At 51.3% G+C, this 14958-nt stretch overlaps 1 protein-coding gene across 3 annotated transcripts in view; it reads left to right on the forward strand.

Moving 5' to 3' along the window:
• Brpf3 (bromodomain and PHD finger containing 3) overlaps window positions 1-14210 on the forward strand; it is a 36050-nt gene extending 21840 nt beyond the window's left edge. For 2 of the 3 annotated variants that reach the window (XM_021633453.2, XM_021633452.2), the window contains exons 10-13: window positions 4506-4603; window positions 7437-7534; window positions 11254-11408; window positions 12061-14210. In XM_021633453.2, the coding sequence (XP_021489128.1) occupies window positions 4506-4603; window positions 7437-7534; window positions 11254-11408; window positions 12061-12244 (535 nt within the window). In that variant the 3' untranslated portion in view covers window positions 12245-14210. The remainder of the gene's footprint in view (window positions 1-4505; window positions 4604-7436; window positions 7535-11253; window positions 11409-12060) is intronic. The other variant, XM_060369175.1, reaches the window with a different exon arrangement.
• Window positions 14211-14958: the final 748 nt, after the last annotated feature.

The following is a 14958-nucleotide window of genomic DNA, read 5'->3' on the forward strand; positions in this document are numbered from 1 at the left end:
GCCTCGAGACCTCCTTTTCCTCATTCTCCATTCAGTGGCAGGTTGGGCTTCCCTTCCTATTTTGTTCTCAGCACTGCTCCTTCTTCAGGCTCCAGTCTAACGCTGGGAGCCCTGACGGAAACGTGTTGGCCCCTGATTCTGAGGTGTGTTCTAATGGAAGAGCGGAGTTGATGAGTGTGTGGGGCTCAGTCTCTTGTTGTCCAGTGGAGTTACTATTCGAGACATGCCGCAGTACATGCTCATGTGGAGAACCTAGCTTGTTGCTAGGTTGCTTTCAGTCTAGCTTGAAAGCCTCTTAGGGTGTCATAGGATCGGTCTCTTTGGTTTGTTTTGGCTTCAGTTCCGTGGTGCTTTGGATTGAATCCTGGGCCTCACACGTGCTAGGCAAGTGCTCTGCCAGTAAGTTACAACCCAAACCTTTTCTGGTTTTGTTTCAATTCTTGTTACAGCATCTTGCTGTGTAGGTCTGGCTGGACAGGACTTCAAAGCGTTTTTACTGCCTTGGTCTCATGGGTGCTGAGATTACAGGCATACACCCCCATGTCTGGATTTAGCCGTTGGTTCTTTGGAAGAGGATGTAACCGAGTAGTTCAAGCTAGCCTCCAACTCTCGACCCTAACCCCTGCGTCCCAGGCATGCATCAGTGACACCAGAGCAGGAGCTTCTCTAGAGATGTTGTGTAGGAGTGAGAGAAGAGCAAATGTGAAATTTCAAAGGCCTCTTTTTTTAGAGGCTTGAGGTTGACTTCATTGTTGAGAAGGAATGGGCTTCTGTTGTTCTCTAATCTGAAGGGAAGATTTCTGAGACCGGAACCTTCATTTCTCCCAAGTGTAAGAGTTTCCTGAGCTCATTGCCCTGTGTTCTTCCAGACTGGGTAGAGAGGGGTACTCACATGAGAGGACCCTGGTGCCACAGTGGAGGTGGCTGCTGAGACGGTCCTTGGTTTAGAAAGGCACCGAAAGGCTTCCGGAGCAGTTCTCTCTGGCGTGTGCTTGGAGATTTGCGTACCTGCTGAGCTTCCAGGTGGAGCCTGTGGGCCGCCTGTGGCCCTGTGCTGGCTTCCTGCTTCAGTTCCTTTGAGCTTTTCCTCCCTGTGAAATCTCAAGATCGCCGTAGTGCCTTCTCTGCCTGTCAAAGCCCCCAGAGACACAGAGCGATGGAGATAGAGAGTTTAGCAGGACTAGAAAAGACAGGTTTCAAAGTGGTAGAAAATGCTCCTTGAGAGCAATGGCTTGCTCTCAGGTTGGAGTTCCTGGCTTTCCAGGAAGATAGTTCCTTAAGCCAGGCACAGTGGCCCATACCTGTGACCACAACACTTAGGTGACTGAGATAGGAGAATCATGAACTCAAGACTAGCCAAGACTATATAGCACTGCCCTGCTATAAAGCAAAACAAAAATCCACTAGAGCTAAGCAAATGTGTAAGCCTGGAAGGTCAGTTTACTCCAGTTGGGGTAAGAGTGAGGTCAGCCATCTGTCCCTTCCAGCCCATGGTTGACTTGGAAAGGGTACTGTTTTCCCTCACCAAAGGGCATGCTTCCCATCTGTGAGTCACAAGAAGCAGGCCGAGCTAGCTGGCTCAGATGATGCTTGCCGTAGTGAAGAACCCCAGGCAGCTGCCACTTTTTGCTGTCCCCGGGCTCCCGCTTGATAGAGGAGCAGTGCCCTGGATAGCTAATTCCTCTTTCAGTCTGCTTTGCGGAGCTTAAATTGAGAATTCAGCCCTAGCAGGTTCAGTCCCCAGGATCACACGGTGGAAGGAGAGAGCCGGCTGCACAGGCTACCCTCTGACCTCTACATGCACTGGTGCGTGCCAGCACCTCCACAGCTGCACACGTACACGTTTAAAAGCCTTTGAAAAGTAAAATGGGAGAGCCAAGGGTTCTGGTGCCAGTGTTCTCTCTTTTCCCTTCCCAGCCCACTCCCTCCTCTCCAGTCTTCTAGGAAGAATATGAAGGAAGCGCTTATCTGTTAGACTGAAGCCATGCTGTCTTTTTGTTGTTTTAAGAACAGAGTCTTTCAGCTTAGCCCTTCTGTCCTAGAACTCACAGTATAGACCAGGCTGGCCTTGAACTCACAGACATCCTGCCTCCCGAGTGCTGGGATTAAAGGCATGCACTGATCACTAACCCATCCCCCGCCCCCTCTTTTCCATTTGCTCCATGGTGGGTCTTCTCCATTCAGTGTTGCACTCCGTGACACACATGCACCCCAGACTGTGACTGAGACTGGCGGATGGACTCCTGACCTCCCCCCTTCCCAGTGCTAGGAAGACATTCATGGCCTCCACTCCCCGCTGCACCACCCTTGTGGGTCATTCCCCAACTGCTGATATCGCACACCTGTGGTGTGAGTCACTTGTTAGGTGCCTGTCTGTTCCCACAGTTGATCTTGTAGCCGAGATGGATGGGAATTGTCCGTATGGACTGCAGGCAGGCTGCCCTGCGCTGGCCTGGGTCTCTGGGGAGTGTGCAAGAAAGCCTCTGCGGCAGCCACCTACCTCCTCAGAGCCACACAGCGCTTGTCCCGCTGCAGCCCCGCTCCCGGGCCTCTCGTGGGTGCCGGCGCTCTGCCTTAGAACAGTTGCAGTCTGCGACGCTTTAGACTAACGGCATGAAGCCATCCACAGAGGGCATGTGACCTCATGGGGTTTCCACAGCACCACGAAGGCCAACACCGCACCTTCGCAGTAGGACAGAGGTGGGTCCTAGGAGTGAGGGAGACAGGCGGCCTTTGCTCTTGGCTCTCGCCTCGCCCTGCTCTTTCCTGCTGTGTGCAAAGATGTCTCCAGGTTTGGGGTGTGAGCTGAGAGAGACTTCCTAGTGAGGTCACCAGCATCTTCCGTTGCACAGAAGTCAGCCTCGGGCCCGTGGGCAGGTTCTGTAGGGTGAGTGACTGGGTCCTCTGTAGGGGCTTTGCTGCTGTTGTTTCCCAAACAGGTGCCAGCTGCCTTCACTGGAGAAGTGTGAGTCATGGTTTTGGTTACGCCGAGTTTTAGCATAAGTTCAGCTCTGACTCAGTGAAACCGAGTCCTGTACTCTAGCCACTCCCAGCTCTTGCTTCGTTTTTCTAAGAAGTTTGGCTTTTCTGTAAAAATTTGACTCATCTTTTAACCACTTTTTCTGGTTGAAAAGTTGTAGACAGGCAATATTTTTATTTATTTTTGAGACAGTCTTACTCTATACCTCACCTGGTTTGGAACTCTCTGTGTAGGTTGTCTGGCCTCAAAAATCAGGGACCCACCTGCCTCCGCCTCCTGAGTGCTGAGATTAAAAATGAGTGCCACCATGTCTGGCAGCAGTAATGCTGTTTAAAGTTTGAAGGGTGGGTTCCCAGCCACATGCTTCTTCCCCCAAAGCCCTCCGCTCTAGCGTGTACATTAAAATTGCACGAGGAGCTATTTTAAAATGCCAGTGTCTTAGTGGCCTCGGTTCAGCTTTGGTTATCACTTCTTGTCTTTGACAAGTATATAGTTACCTTTCCTTTCTTTTTTGAGACAAGGGCTCAGAATATATCCATGGGTGTGACCTGGATCTTGCTCTGTACACCATGCTGACCTCGAACTCATAGAGATCTGCATGCATGTGCCTCTGCCTTCCAAGTGCTGGGATTAAAGGCCTGTGCCCCATCCTCAGCACTTCTTAATTTGACTGCATTTGTGTATGTGTGTGTGTTTGTGTGTGCCACCACGTTTGTGGAGGTCAGAGACGACTTGGAGGAGTTACTGCTTCCGCCGTGTGGGTCTGGAGATGGAAGTCAGGCTTGGCATCAAGTGCCTTTACCCACTAACCCATCTTACCCACCGGGTTTTACCTCACTGCAGTAGCGTCGTTCCAAGAAAGAACTTGGTCTCATTTTTTAGTTGGGTGGGGAAAAAAAGCCATCCCTATTCAAGAAAAACTTCTCACATAAACCGTTTGGAAGTGAGAAGTGGATTTCTTTTTCCAATTTGAAAATGCCTTTGCTAATTCTGGAAAGAAGATGTGCCTATTATAGAACATTTGGAAAAGAGGCAAATTTTTGTACCTCAGAAATAAAATTGGTTTCTCAAGACATGTGCAGAGAATGCAGATTTGGACAGAGGCGATAGGCCTCCTAGTGGCTGGACTGTCCTATGGGAGGCTGAGGTGAGACTGGGGTACAGCCCTTCCCTTTGTGTTAGTGTTGTTCTTATGGTTTGCAGCTTTTGAGACAAGGTCTCATGGTGTAGACCAGGCTGGCCTAGAACTCACAGAGATCTGTGATCACAGGTGTGTAATCCATGCCCAGCCCCCTGTTCTTTCCTCTGAAACGCTCCCCTTCATAGGGGGAGCAGTCCCTCCACAAGTATGGCTTCTGGTGGGAATCCCAACCCACAGGTGCCGAGCGTTACCATTGGCCTCTAGAGGAAATGGAGGCGCTGTCTTTGCCTTTGTGCTTTCGGAGCTCCACACTGTTAGACCTGGGAAAGAGGAGTAGGTTTGTTCCAGTGAAAACTGCTCATTTCACCTCTCTGCTCTGTGCAGTGGCCTGACGCCTCCCAAGCGCAGCCGTGGGAAGCCGGCCCTGTCTCGAGTGCCCTTCCTGGAAGGTGTGAACGGAGACTCTGACCACAGTGGCTCAGGTGAGGAGACTACTGAGGCAAAGCCGGGGAAACGAATGTTCTGAGGAGCAAGCTATCCGAGCTGCTGCATGCAGGGGCTCACACCCACAGACACTGGCCACACATGCGGCCTTCACCCTCGGGCCAGTAACACTTGGTTTTTGTCTTTGTCTTTGTCCTTTAACTATCTCCAGTTTGTGTTGTATTTTGAGTTTATGTTGCCTTGGTAATGATCATGACAAAAGCAACGTGAGGGGCAGGGGGGTTCTTTATTTTACAACTTAGTACATTATGAAGGGAGGTCAGGGCAGGAGCTGAAGCAGAGGCTGTGGAGGAGCACTGCTCACTGGCTTGCTCCCTTGGTTGCCCTGCTTTCTTATAGAACCCAGGACCACCAGCCAGCCCGGGGTGGCACCGTCCACAATGGGCTGTGTCCTTCCCCATCAGTCCTCAATTAAATGCCCACAGACTTGCCCACAGGCCGGTGTGGTAGAGGCATTTTCTCAGTTGAGAAATGATGACCCTGGCTTGTGTCTAAGTTGACAAGAACCAAAGCAAAACAAAGTAGCCAGCATGATTGGACTAGTTAACACATGCGCACGGTAGCAGAGCCCCCGCAGCTCTCCTGAAAGCCAGCATTTCCCTCTGGAATATCAGCTGCTAGCTTTTTTTTTTTTTTTTTTTTCAGAGCTACTTAATGTGTGTCCAAGCTGAAATGTGTGTGTGTGAGAGAGAGAGAGAGTGTGAGTGAGAGAGGTGAGAGAGGAGGTGGAGAGGGCTCGCTGTTCCTTCCTCCTAGTGCATAGTTACACCCTGGAATCCTGCACTTTCTCTCGGCTGCCCAGGGGCCCATTGCATGGGAGGACTCTACTAAGCTCCAAAGATAGGCGCTGAGCATGTCTGCATGGTCAGTGCTGCACTGAGCAACCCTCTGCATAGGTCATTCCAGCCTTGGACTGTTAGGTCGGAGGAAGGGTGTGTCCATAGTTCTGTTTGACGTTACCTAGCTGTGCTAAGGGTCATCAGTAATAGTGTGTCACTAATCACCCTGGCTTTGTAGATCGTGTCTGTTTAGTAGTGAAATGAGGGCAAAGCAGGAGCAACGGGAGGCCTGGGGTGGTTTCCAGATGGAGTAGGTCCAGAGCGGCGGCTTACCTCAGGGCTGTCTGTCACATGTGCTCTGATAGCGCCCAGGGTTCTCCTCCTGGTCCAGCTGCTTCCTTCTGCCCCAGTGTCATCCCCTTTGCTGGTGTCGGTGTCTGTTGGCACGCCTATCAGTTGCGTGCTTGTGACTGTCTGCACCCAGACCACAGGTCTCATGTCCACATGAATTTGTATGTCTAAGCTTGAAGCCGGGAAGTGGAGCTGACACACTTTGTGCTTCTGGTGGTGACTTTTTTCTTACTTTCTACGCTGACATACTAAAAACGATGCCGAAGGATATTTAGAAAGAATTGCACTCCGGTAGCTTCACCATCTGAACACAGTCTCCATTTCTGTGTTGCTTCCGTTTCTTTTAGGCACATTTCAGCAAGTGCAGATCTGATACACACACTTTTGTACTCACCAGCTTTAGCTTGGATATTTTTTTCCTGTCGGCTCACGATTTTCCTGTGCTCTGTATGCTGGAACCGTCTAACAAGCAATGCTTTGTGACTAACTTGAGTGTTCTGGTGCCTATTGGGTTAACTCCAGCTTTTAGCGCAAACAATATGATAAATGCACATTTTTTTACACAAGTCCTTTTATTACCTTTCTTAAAATAAATTGCCAAAGAAGTTTACTGGAGCAGATGGCTCAAACATTTCTTTTAATGCTCCTGGGATGTTGAATGGAATTGCATTCCAGAAGGACTGGACTAGTCTGTGGTTTCACCAGCGCGTGGCCCCACTGGTTTCTGCTCACCTGCCTTTTATCTGTCCTTCATTAGTGTTCTTCACTCACGGGTTGAAATAGCACCTCTCTTTCATCGTGATTAAGAATTACACATCTCTGCTCTGAGGTTTGAGCCCTATTCCTTAGCCGGGTGAAGGGTCACCCGTTCACAGATGGCCGGTGTGGGGAAGGAAAGCAGTTCCTGTGGGGTGAGGCTGAGGAGGTGCAGCCCTGTCCTGGGCTGGATACCTAGGGTCACAAAGACCTGCCAACCTGCTTGGCTTTGCTGGATTGTGGTGCTGCCAAGTGCTCTGGAGGACCACCTGCGGTCTGGCCTGGAAAATGTTTAGTGCGTGGTTCTGTTGAGACTTTATTCTTGCCTTTGTCTCCTGTGATGCCGCCATGGGCAGGGCTCCCCACTCGCTGCGGGCCGCGCTTGGTCTGCTCAGGCCGGGGTATGGCCCTTCTCCCTCAGGGCTCTGCACATGCAGCCATTATGTTTTTCCGCAGAAGCTGCCCCCAGAATTCAGGGTCAGAGAAGTTGCTGTACTATATAGCCTGCTGTCTGTTTTATGTGGCTCATGAGCTAAGAATGGTTTTACATTTTAAACTATAAAAACGATGGTATTTGATATCATGAAAATTGTGTGAAAGTTAAATTTTAGTGTCAGAAACACGTTTTATTGTGGAGGAGATAGACTCAGTTGTTTAGACTATGGCTATTTCCATACTACAGCTGCAGAGACCATGAGGCTCCTGAAAGGATGAAATATTTACTCTTTGGCCCTTTAGAGGATTACTTTGCTGACCCCTGACCCAGCCTTAGAATTCCTAAGGAAAGGGCAAGGAAAAGAAGGGTGGAGGGGTGTTGCAGACTCAATGCTGGGCTTCCCCAGTCACATGGGATCCACAGGCAGGGCTTTGGGGCACCATGCCAAGTCTCCTTTGGGCACTGTCTCCTCCCCTCCCCCACCCCCAGGCAGAAGCCTCCTGATGCCCTTTGAAGACCGCGGAGACCTGGAGCCCTTGGAGCTGGTGTGGGCCAAGTGCCGAGGCTACCCCTCCTACCCTGCCTTGGTGAGTCTGCCCCAGACAACACCCTCCTGTTCCCTCTCCCCCTGGCGGTTCTGGCCCCTGCCTTGCCTTGGGGGATTATCTGATTGGTTGAGTGTGGTGGGAGTCAGGTGCCTTTAGTTGCAGAGGGGATGGGGCTTTACTCTAGCTTTCCTGGGGCAAACCAGCAGACACCCCCCCCCATACATATATACACACAAAAGGCTCCAGGTATTGAGGGGCCAGGGTCTTAGGGCTTTTGTAGCGTTGCTCATTTGCTTCTGTGTAGGAACACTGCTCAGTGTAGTTTTCAGACACTGCTGGTAATGCTTAGGTGTTGTTAAGCAGCTGCCATACTAAGTCCTTGAAATACCAGGGACAGAATCTTGTTTTGTAGGGAAGAGATCTGGGTCTGTTAGCCACTGTCAGCTAGCCAATAAACGGCAGGGATTTGATTCCAGGGCTCAGATGTGATGTAAAGCCTTTGTTTTGAGCCACTGCATTCAAAATCTTCCCCAGTCCAGTCCTCTCAGGACTGTATTCAGCCCCTTTCCCATGCATTAAACCTATGCATATGAGGCCATACCACTTTTATCCTTTCTTCATAGCATACCACGAACATGTCCATCTCACATGAGGACAGACTTTCATCCTGTCATTTTTAATGATGACATCATCTTTCAGTTGCTGTCATGTACCATACTTTGACCATTCCCTAGTTCCCTGTTTAGACTGACTTTTTCACTGTGGTAAGCAGTTGTCAGTGAACATCTTAGGTTTGTCCTGGTGTGGTTATTTCTTAGGTGTGCCCACTAGAGACAACATCTATCCAGAACTCTGGCACAAGTTGCCAGATTTCCTGGAGGTTAGTTCTGGTTTATACTCCTACCTGTAGACTGTGATCTCCTAAAGCCTTCTCAGGTGGGGAGGAAGTGGCCACAGACTCTGAAAGACAGCACCAGCTGGAAACCTTCTTGTGAGAATCATCTAGGGAGATTTTAAAAGATATGTAAAGTCTGCTCCACCCTAGAACACCAAATAATCCTTCCAGAGGCTGGGCCAAGGCGTCAGTGTTTTCTCAGGCGTTGCTTAGGGTCCGTAGCACCCGTGGGAACCATCCAGCGGCCTCTCACATGCACAGCTCCGGGCTTTTCCTAGCCCTGCCTGTCTGTGACTCTTGAGTGGACAGCAGCCCCCAAGATAAAGAAGCAGGAACCTCTGGTCCTGTTTGTGATGAGGAAATCCTGTAGCAGTGAAGTCAAACCACTTCCTGCAGCTCATTTGCCTACCTAGTCTCTTTAGCTATGGCAGATGTGGAATATTCACACTGATCCAGTAGCTGGAGACACAAAACTAGGAGCCCTGTAAAAATGAGACCACAGAGCCAGACGTGGTGATGCACGCCTAAAGGAAGGCAGAGGCAGCCAGATCTCTGAGTTCAAGGCCAACCTGGTCTGCAAAGCAAGTCCAGGACAGCCAAGGCTACACAGAGAAACCCTGTCTTGAAAAACAAAAACAAAAAAAGACCCAGCTTAGTCATTAAGGAAGTGATGATGCTCACAGGTTTGGAGTGCCTTTTTTATTGTTTTTGTTTGTTTGTTTTTAAACCTTACAATGCAAGAGACACAGTCCAAAATTAAACAAACAAAACCCTGGGACATGGCGGCATCTGCCATGGATCTCAGCTTTGGCAGAAGGAGCTCACTGCGTCTGCGGCCAACCTGGTCTGCATAGCTCCAGGCCAGCTAGGGTCTGGAGGTCTCCAGGTCTCTACACAGTGAGACCCTGCCTCAAAAAACAAAAACAAACAAACTGAAGAAGAAATTCAGTCACCACCTGAACACAACCTGTGTTTGTATTTTGGGACCTGCCTTCCTGTGTGTGTAGAGTCTGCATGTTAGACTGTATTTTAATCTTTTAAAAACAAACTCGGGCGGGGGGGGGGGTTATTGTGTGTTTTGTTTTGCTTTTGGAAAAGTAACATTATAGGAGTTTTGGTTAAACAGAAAGGGGGGGGCATAAAAAGAGCAGTGCACACCCCTTTCTAGCAGATGGACTAAATCTTTGTGTTGTTCCCTTTCTTTCTGTTCATGTACTGCAGTTGTGAGGTGTACGCACTCGTTTCCTGTATGTTACTTCAGGCCTTCCCATGAGCTCTGTATCCATGCTCTGTGAACTGCATCGTGTTCATTGAGTTTTGAACGGACCACCGTCATTCTGGGCTGTGAGAGCTGTCCTCAGATCAGACTCCTCCTTGTTCGTGCCCTCTCGGGCCTTCACTGTCTGTTCTGGACCGCCGGCACGGGCAGGTGGAGACAGCAGCGGAGCCCTACTGTCTCTTTGGTAGTTGAGGAAGCACAGGACTGTTTCTGTTCTCATCACATCTCCAGCTTCAGCCCCAGGAAGAGTGACAGGCTGGGAGACAGTTTTGACCACTACATAGCTGGGTTAGAAGTCATTCTTGCTCAGAGTCTTTAAAAAAAAAAAACCTGTTTCGATTTATTTATTTATTTATTAAGTCGTGTGTATATGAGTATTTTGCTTCCATGTATGTACGTATGTATGTGCATGCACCACGTGTGTGTGTGGTGCCTGAGGAGGTCAGAAAGTGTCAGGTTCTTCTGGAACTTGAGTTACACATGGTTGCGAGCTCCTGTGGCTAGCAGGAGCAGAACTCTTGTGGAACAGCAGCAAGTGCTCTCACAGCTGAGCTTACACTCTTCTCTCAGCTGCTTGTCTTGGAGGGGCGGGGGCCGCTGGCTTGTGAGAGGAGGGCCCTGGGACAGGACAGGGGAATGAAGATCACTCTGTCTCTGGAGAAGGCTGCTTCCTCTGTCAGGGTCCAAGTGTCTCTGGCCTCTGTGCACAGAAGTTACAAGCCAGCTGGGGTGAAGGCTCCAGCCTTTGCGAGTATCTGGTTTCTGTCTCATCCATAGTTTCCACAGCTCCCATCTTCCTGTGCTGGTGTTTCCCTCTGTGTGCTGACAGCTGTCAGCGGACTTCCTGCCTCCACAGGAGACAGGAGTGAGGTGGTGTGTGGATAGTTAAGAGCTCTGGGGGCAGAAAGTGCTCCCTAGACTTGGAGAGCTGCTGCGCTGTTGTTGGTACCCCTGCTCAGAGTAAGACGGGGCTCCTGCCCTGCCAGAGATGAGTTCCTGTGGTGGCTTTGGTTTTTCCCTTCAAACCATGACCCTTTTAGCTGTCATTTTGTCTTCTCTGCAGCCACACCACAGAGGTATCTGGCCCCGTGCCTCTTGGGAAGGTGGCGGGTAGCCAGCCACTGTTACACAGGACCGAAGGTGTTGCCCTTGCTGGCTGGCTGAGCTTTCTGCATGGTCACATCCCAGGTGCCCAGTGGAGGGCCCTGAGTACAGAGGTGAACTGCAGAGGTGGTGAGGAGAGACAGAGAGGGAAGCAGCCTGTAGTCCTTTCTAACAGACCCTGTGAAGGGGAAAGAGTTTGCTTTTTTGGCTTAGATAATTGGAATCACCTGCTCAGTCCTGCTTACTCTAAGAGCAAGTTCTCTCATCCAAAGGATTGATTGAACGAGGCTGGGGAAAGGGTAGGACAGTGGACTTGGGGAGTAAAGTCAAGATTTCTATTTTGGGGTGCTGAGGATCCGTGCCAGTGCTCCTTTGCTGGTTATGTGCAGTGCTGAACCCTTGTGTCCGGTACCTTGATGGCTGGTTCCGTGGCTCTCCCACCCTCCCCTGCTCAGTGCCCATCTCCTTCTCTGCCTCCAGATAATCGATCCCAAGATGCCCCGGGAGGGCCTTCTGCACAATGGTGTCCCCATTCCTGTCCCTCCACTGGACGTGTTGAAGCTGGGCGAGCAGAAGCAGGCAGAGGCTGGAGAGAAGCTCTTCCTTGTCCTCTTCTTTGACAACAAACGAACCTGGTACGTGACACAGCTGCAGGCCCCATGCCAGGGTGCAGGCTCCACCCTGCCTGAGGGGGCTCCGCCAGCCCACGCTGCGCGTGACACTGGCTGACAGTGCTTAGAGCAAGGGTGGAGTGGGCCTCTTTGGGGAGCTCAAGACGAGCGTGCCATCAGATGGCCCAGAAAGCCACGGGGTAAGGGCAGCAGCCAGGGGCGCAGGGGGCCAGTGCATGCGCGGCACGCTTCAGGGCTCTCTGCTCCCTTAAGCCAGTCACTAAATGTCACCAGTTCTTGGGGATGGGCGTGGCCTTGGGTAGGCAGCTCCCGTGTAGCTAGTTACTGGAGAGAGACTTGGCTGAAAGCACTCCAGCAGCTGGGGGAAGGTATGTCTCGGTCCTGAGGGGGAATCTGACATCCTTCATGAGGAGCTTGGTGGCCAGTGGCTAATAGAGCGCTGTCACCTTATCTCTGTGTAGAAATGAGGTAGAATTGCAAGTAACAGAAATGCCCACGGGAGAGGCTCAGCCTGCAGGCATACTGCACCTGCCCGCTGCATGAAGACGGCCTCTCCACTCTTGCCTGCCCTTGACCTTCCTTGACCTGGTAGCCGAGTCCAGAGGAGCCGCTGTAGGTCTGCTGCAGCTGCATCTCAGCTGTGCTTGCATTTCAGGCAGTGGCTTCCAAGGGACAAAGTCCTGCCCCTGGGAGTGGAAGATACTGTGGACAAGCTCAAGATGCTAGAAGGCCGAAAGACCAGCATCCGGAAGTCAGTACAGGTGGCCTATGACCGCGCGATGATGCATCTGAGCCGCGTGCGTGGAACCCACTCCTTCGTCACTTCTAGCTACCTGTAAGAGTGGACTGGGCCTGTGCAGGTCTGCCTTCTTCACCTCTCTTCTGCCCTGCCAAGTGTATGGCTGGCAGCTTCTTTCTCATGGCAGGCCCTGACTGAACTGGGTCTCCAAGGGCAAGGCCCAAAATTGACCAATCATGTGGTTCCCCTGGAGGGCCGCTGCGTGCCAAAAACTCCCACCCGAGGTCCCTGGGGATACTCCACTGAAGAACCACTTAGAAGTAGAAACAGCTGAGAGTCTTGGCCAGCCAGGGAGGTGGACCTGGCCCACAAGGCAAGAGGGCCTAATCTGGCTTTCTGGGGCCAGCTGGCTCCTTCCATGCCTCTCCCAGCTAACCATACCTCAGGGCAGGCAAGGTTCTGACACTGATCCCAGAGATGTGCCAGGGTCCCTCGGGAACCCACTGAGCTCCCCTTCCCTCCACATCACTCATTCTCGTCGCACCTCCTTGCCTCCTCTCCCTCCCCCAGCCCAGACTCTCCTTCCCACATTTCTCTGCTTTCTCCCTTGTGCCAAACTGACAGCAACATCACCAAATTGATCTTTTTCTTTGATGCCCCATTTCCGTCCTGGCCAGCTGCTATAGTAGATAGGTGTCTGCCAGGTACGTGAGTTCAGGTAGAAGCTATCCCACTTGTGAGGACCCTTCCCCACACCCACGGAAGTCCACACCAGGTCCAGCTGCACACACATGCCCTGTGGATGGAGTGGGCTTCCTGCCCTTCGTCTTGCCATGAGGAGTGCTGAGGGTGGGCCCCTGCCCACACACATGGCTGAATGGATGCTGAAGGTGGCATGTGCCCTTCAGCTGGCGTGCTGCTCACCCCGTCTCCTGGGCTCTTATCTTCCGGCAGCAGCCTGAATCCTTGCTGCATCACATCACCGCAGGCGGCATGGCGCTGCCCTCTGGCTCCCCCGCCGTAGCTCTGCTGCTCCTGCCTCCCAGAGCAGGGGGCACAGCCTTTTTTTCATACTCTGTCTTCAGCCTCTTCCCCACCTTTACCTCCTCAACCTTCTCCCCTCACCTCCAAAAGGAAGGAAGAAAAACTGTGAATGAGGAATGCTGACTGACAAACCGACGCACCCTTCAGAGGCTTCTGCTCTTGACCTTTCTTTTCACCTCTTAAGCACCAAAGCTGCAGGCGGGTTTGCAGACCGCTGATTGCCATTTGGTTTCTACCTTGGTGTCATTTTTAATTGTTTTACATTTTTTCATAGGGGAATTTTGGGCAAAACAAAGTCCCTGGGGAGATCACTGCCATTTTTACATACTCAAACTTTTTAAAATACAACCAACCAACCGCCAACTTCTTACACATTTGGGACATGAGCCAGCATTTGAAAGGGAACCAATACAGCTCACAGAGAGGGCGGGATTCTGTCCAGGACACAGCACCGCGACAGCTGGGGCGGGACGTGCTGTACATAACTGTAAGATACCTTCGTGAGTTCTTCAGGCCTGTACTCTCCATTGTCGGAACCCTCCATTGTGCAGCCGTGCAGCGCCATCTGGTTCAAGGAGCCGTTGCGTTCCCTCTCCCCAGGTAGTTGGTCAGCTGTGGACTCTGTGACCCTCGTCGAAACCTGTGTTGTAAGATCTCGGGGCTTTCTCCCTCTCTATCTCCTTCCCCAACACTTTACCTTCTCTGTCTCTTTTTCAGTCTCTGAATCTTCCACTCTCTCTGAGTCCCGTTTTAAAAACTGCTCTTTTAGAACAGGATGCGGCTCAGATCCTGCTGTGGCATGGGGCCTCATGTCTCTGTCGCGTCTGCTGTGAAGCACACGATGCTCTATTTATTGTAGAAAGTGACTTTATTTGCCTTCTAGAATTGTTTATAACAGATGGTTATAAGAGAGGTAATAAACAGAAAAGTCTATGCCTGTAAAGAATACGAGAGTTAATTTTACCTACTATAATATGACGTCCTATTTTCTCTCTGAGAAATAAATGTTCTAATGGGCAGTGCTTTGCTGTGCTGTATTTGGTGTCTTGGGTGGGCCCTCCTGTCCTAACTCCACCCGATTCTCCGAAGGCAGAGTTACCAAGAATGGACTTGCCTGTCCTTTGGATCTCATGGATGGGCATGAGAACAGCTCAGACTGGGACTGAGGAGGGTCTTGTCTGGTTGCCATGCCTCAGCTGCACCTCCTGGCCAAGGTCCTTTGTGAGCTGTGCTGGAGAGGCGGCCACGTTGGCATCCTGGCTCCCCTTCAGCACATTGACCAGACTGGAGACTAGGAAGATGAAGCCTTCCTAGAACCGGAAGGATCCTTGCAGCTGGCCTGGACTTCATTTCACAGAAATGAGAAACAGACCAACAAGATTAGAAGATGTGATCAAGCTCTGTCAGCCAAGAAGCAGGACGGGAACCCTGGGCTAGGACCTGGCCTGAGCTTCCTGGACTCCGTGGCCCTCAGGGCCACAGCAGTCTGCTGTCTGCTGTGTGCTGTGTGCCCATCCCTTTGGGCCTTCTAAAGCCTATGGAAGGTGACACAGTGTGAGAGGTGTGTGTGGCAGCGGCTGGCTGATGTCAGCTGCCCTCCTAGGAACGGGAACCAGAGCTCGCTGGTTCAGCCTCTGCTGGGCCAGCGAGCCGCAGGTTCTTTCCATCTCTCCCATGCTGAGATTCCAGGTGCCTTCCACGGGGCTTTTCCCCACCATCTTTTAGAGGGTCTGAACTCAGCTCTTCATGCTATTTTGCCAACCTAGCAGT

The sequence above is a fragment of the Meriones unguiculatus genome, chromosome 16 (assembly GCF_030254825.1).
Source record: "Meriones unguiculatus strain TT.TT164.6M chromosome 16, Bangor_MerUng_6.1, whole genome shotgun sequence".
In the NCBI taxonomy this organism is placed as follows: domain Eukaryota; kingdom Metazoa; phylum Chordata; class Mammalia; order Rodentia; family Muridae; genus Meriones; species Meriones unguiculatus.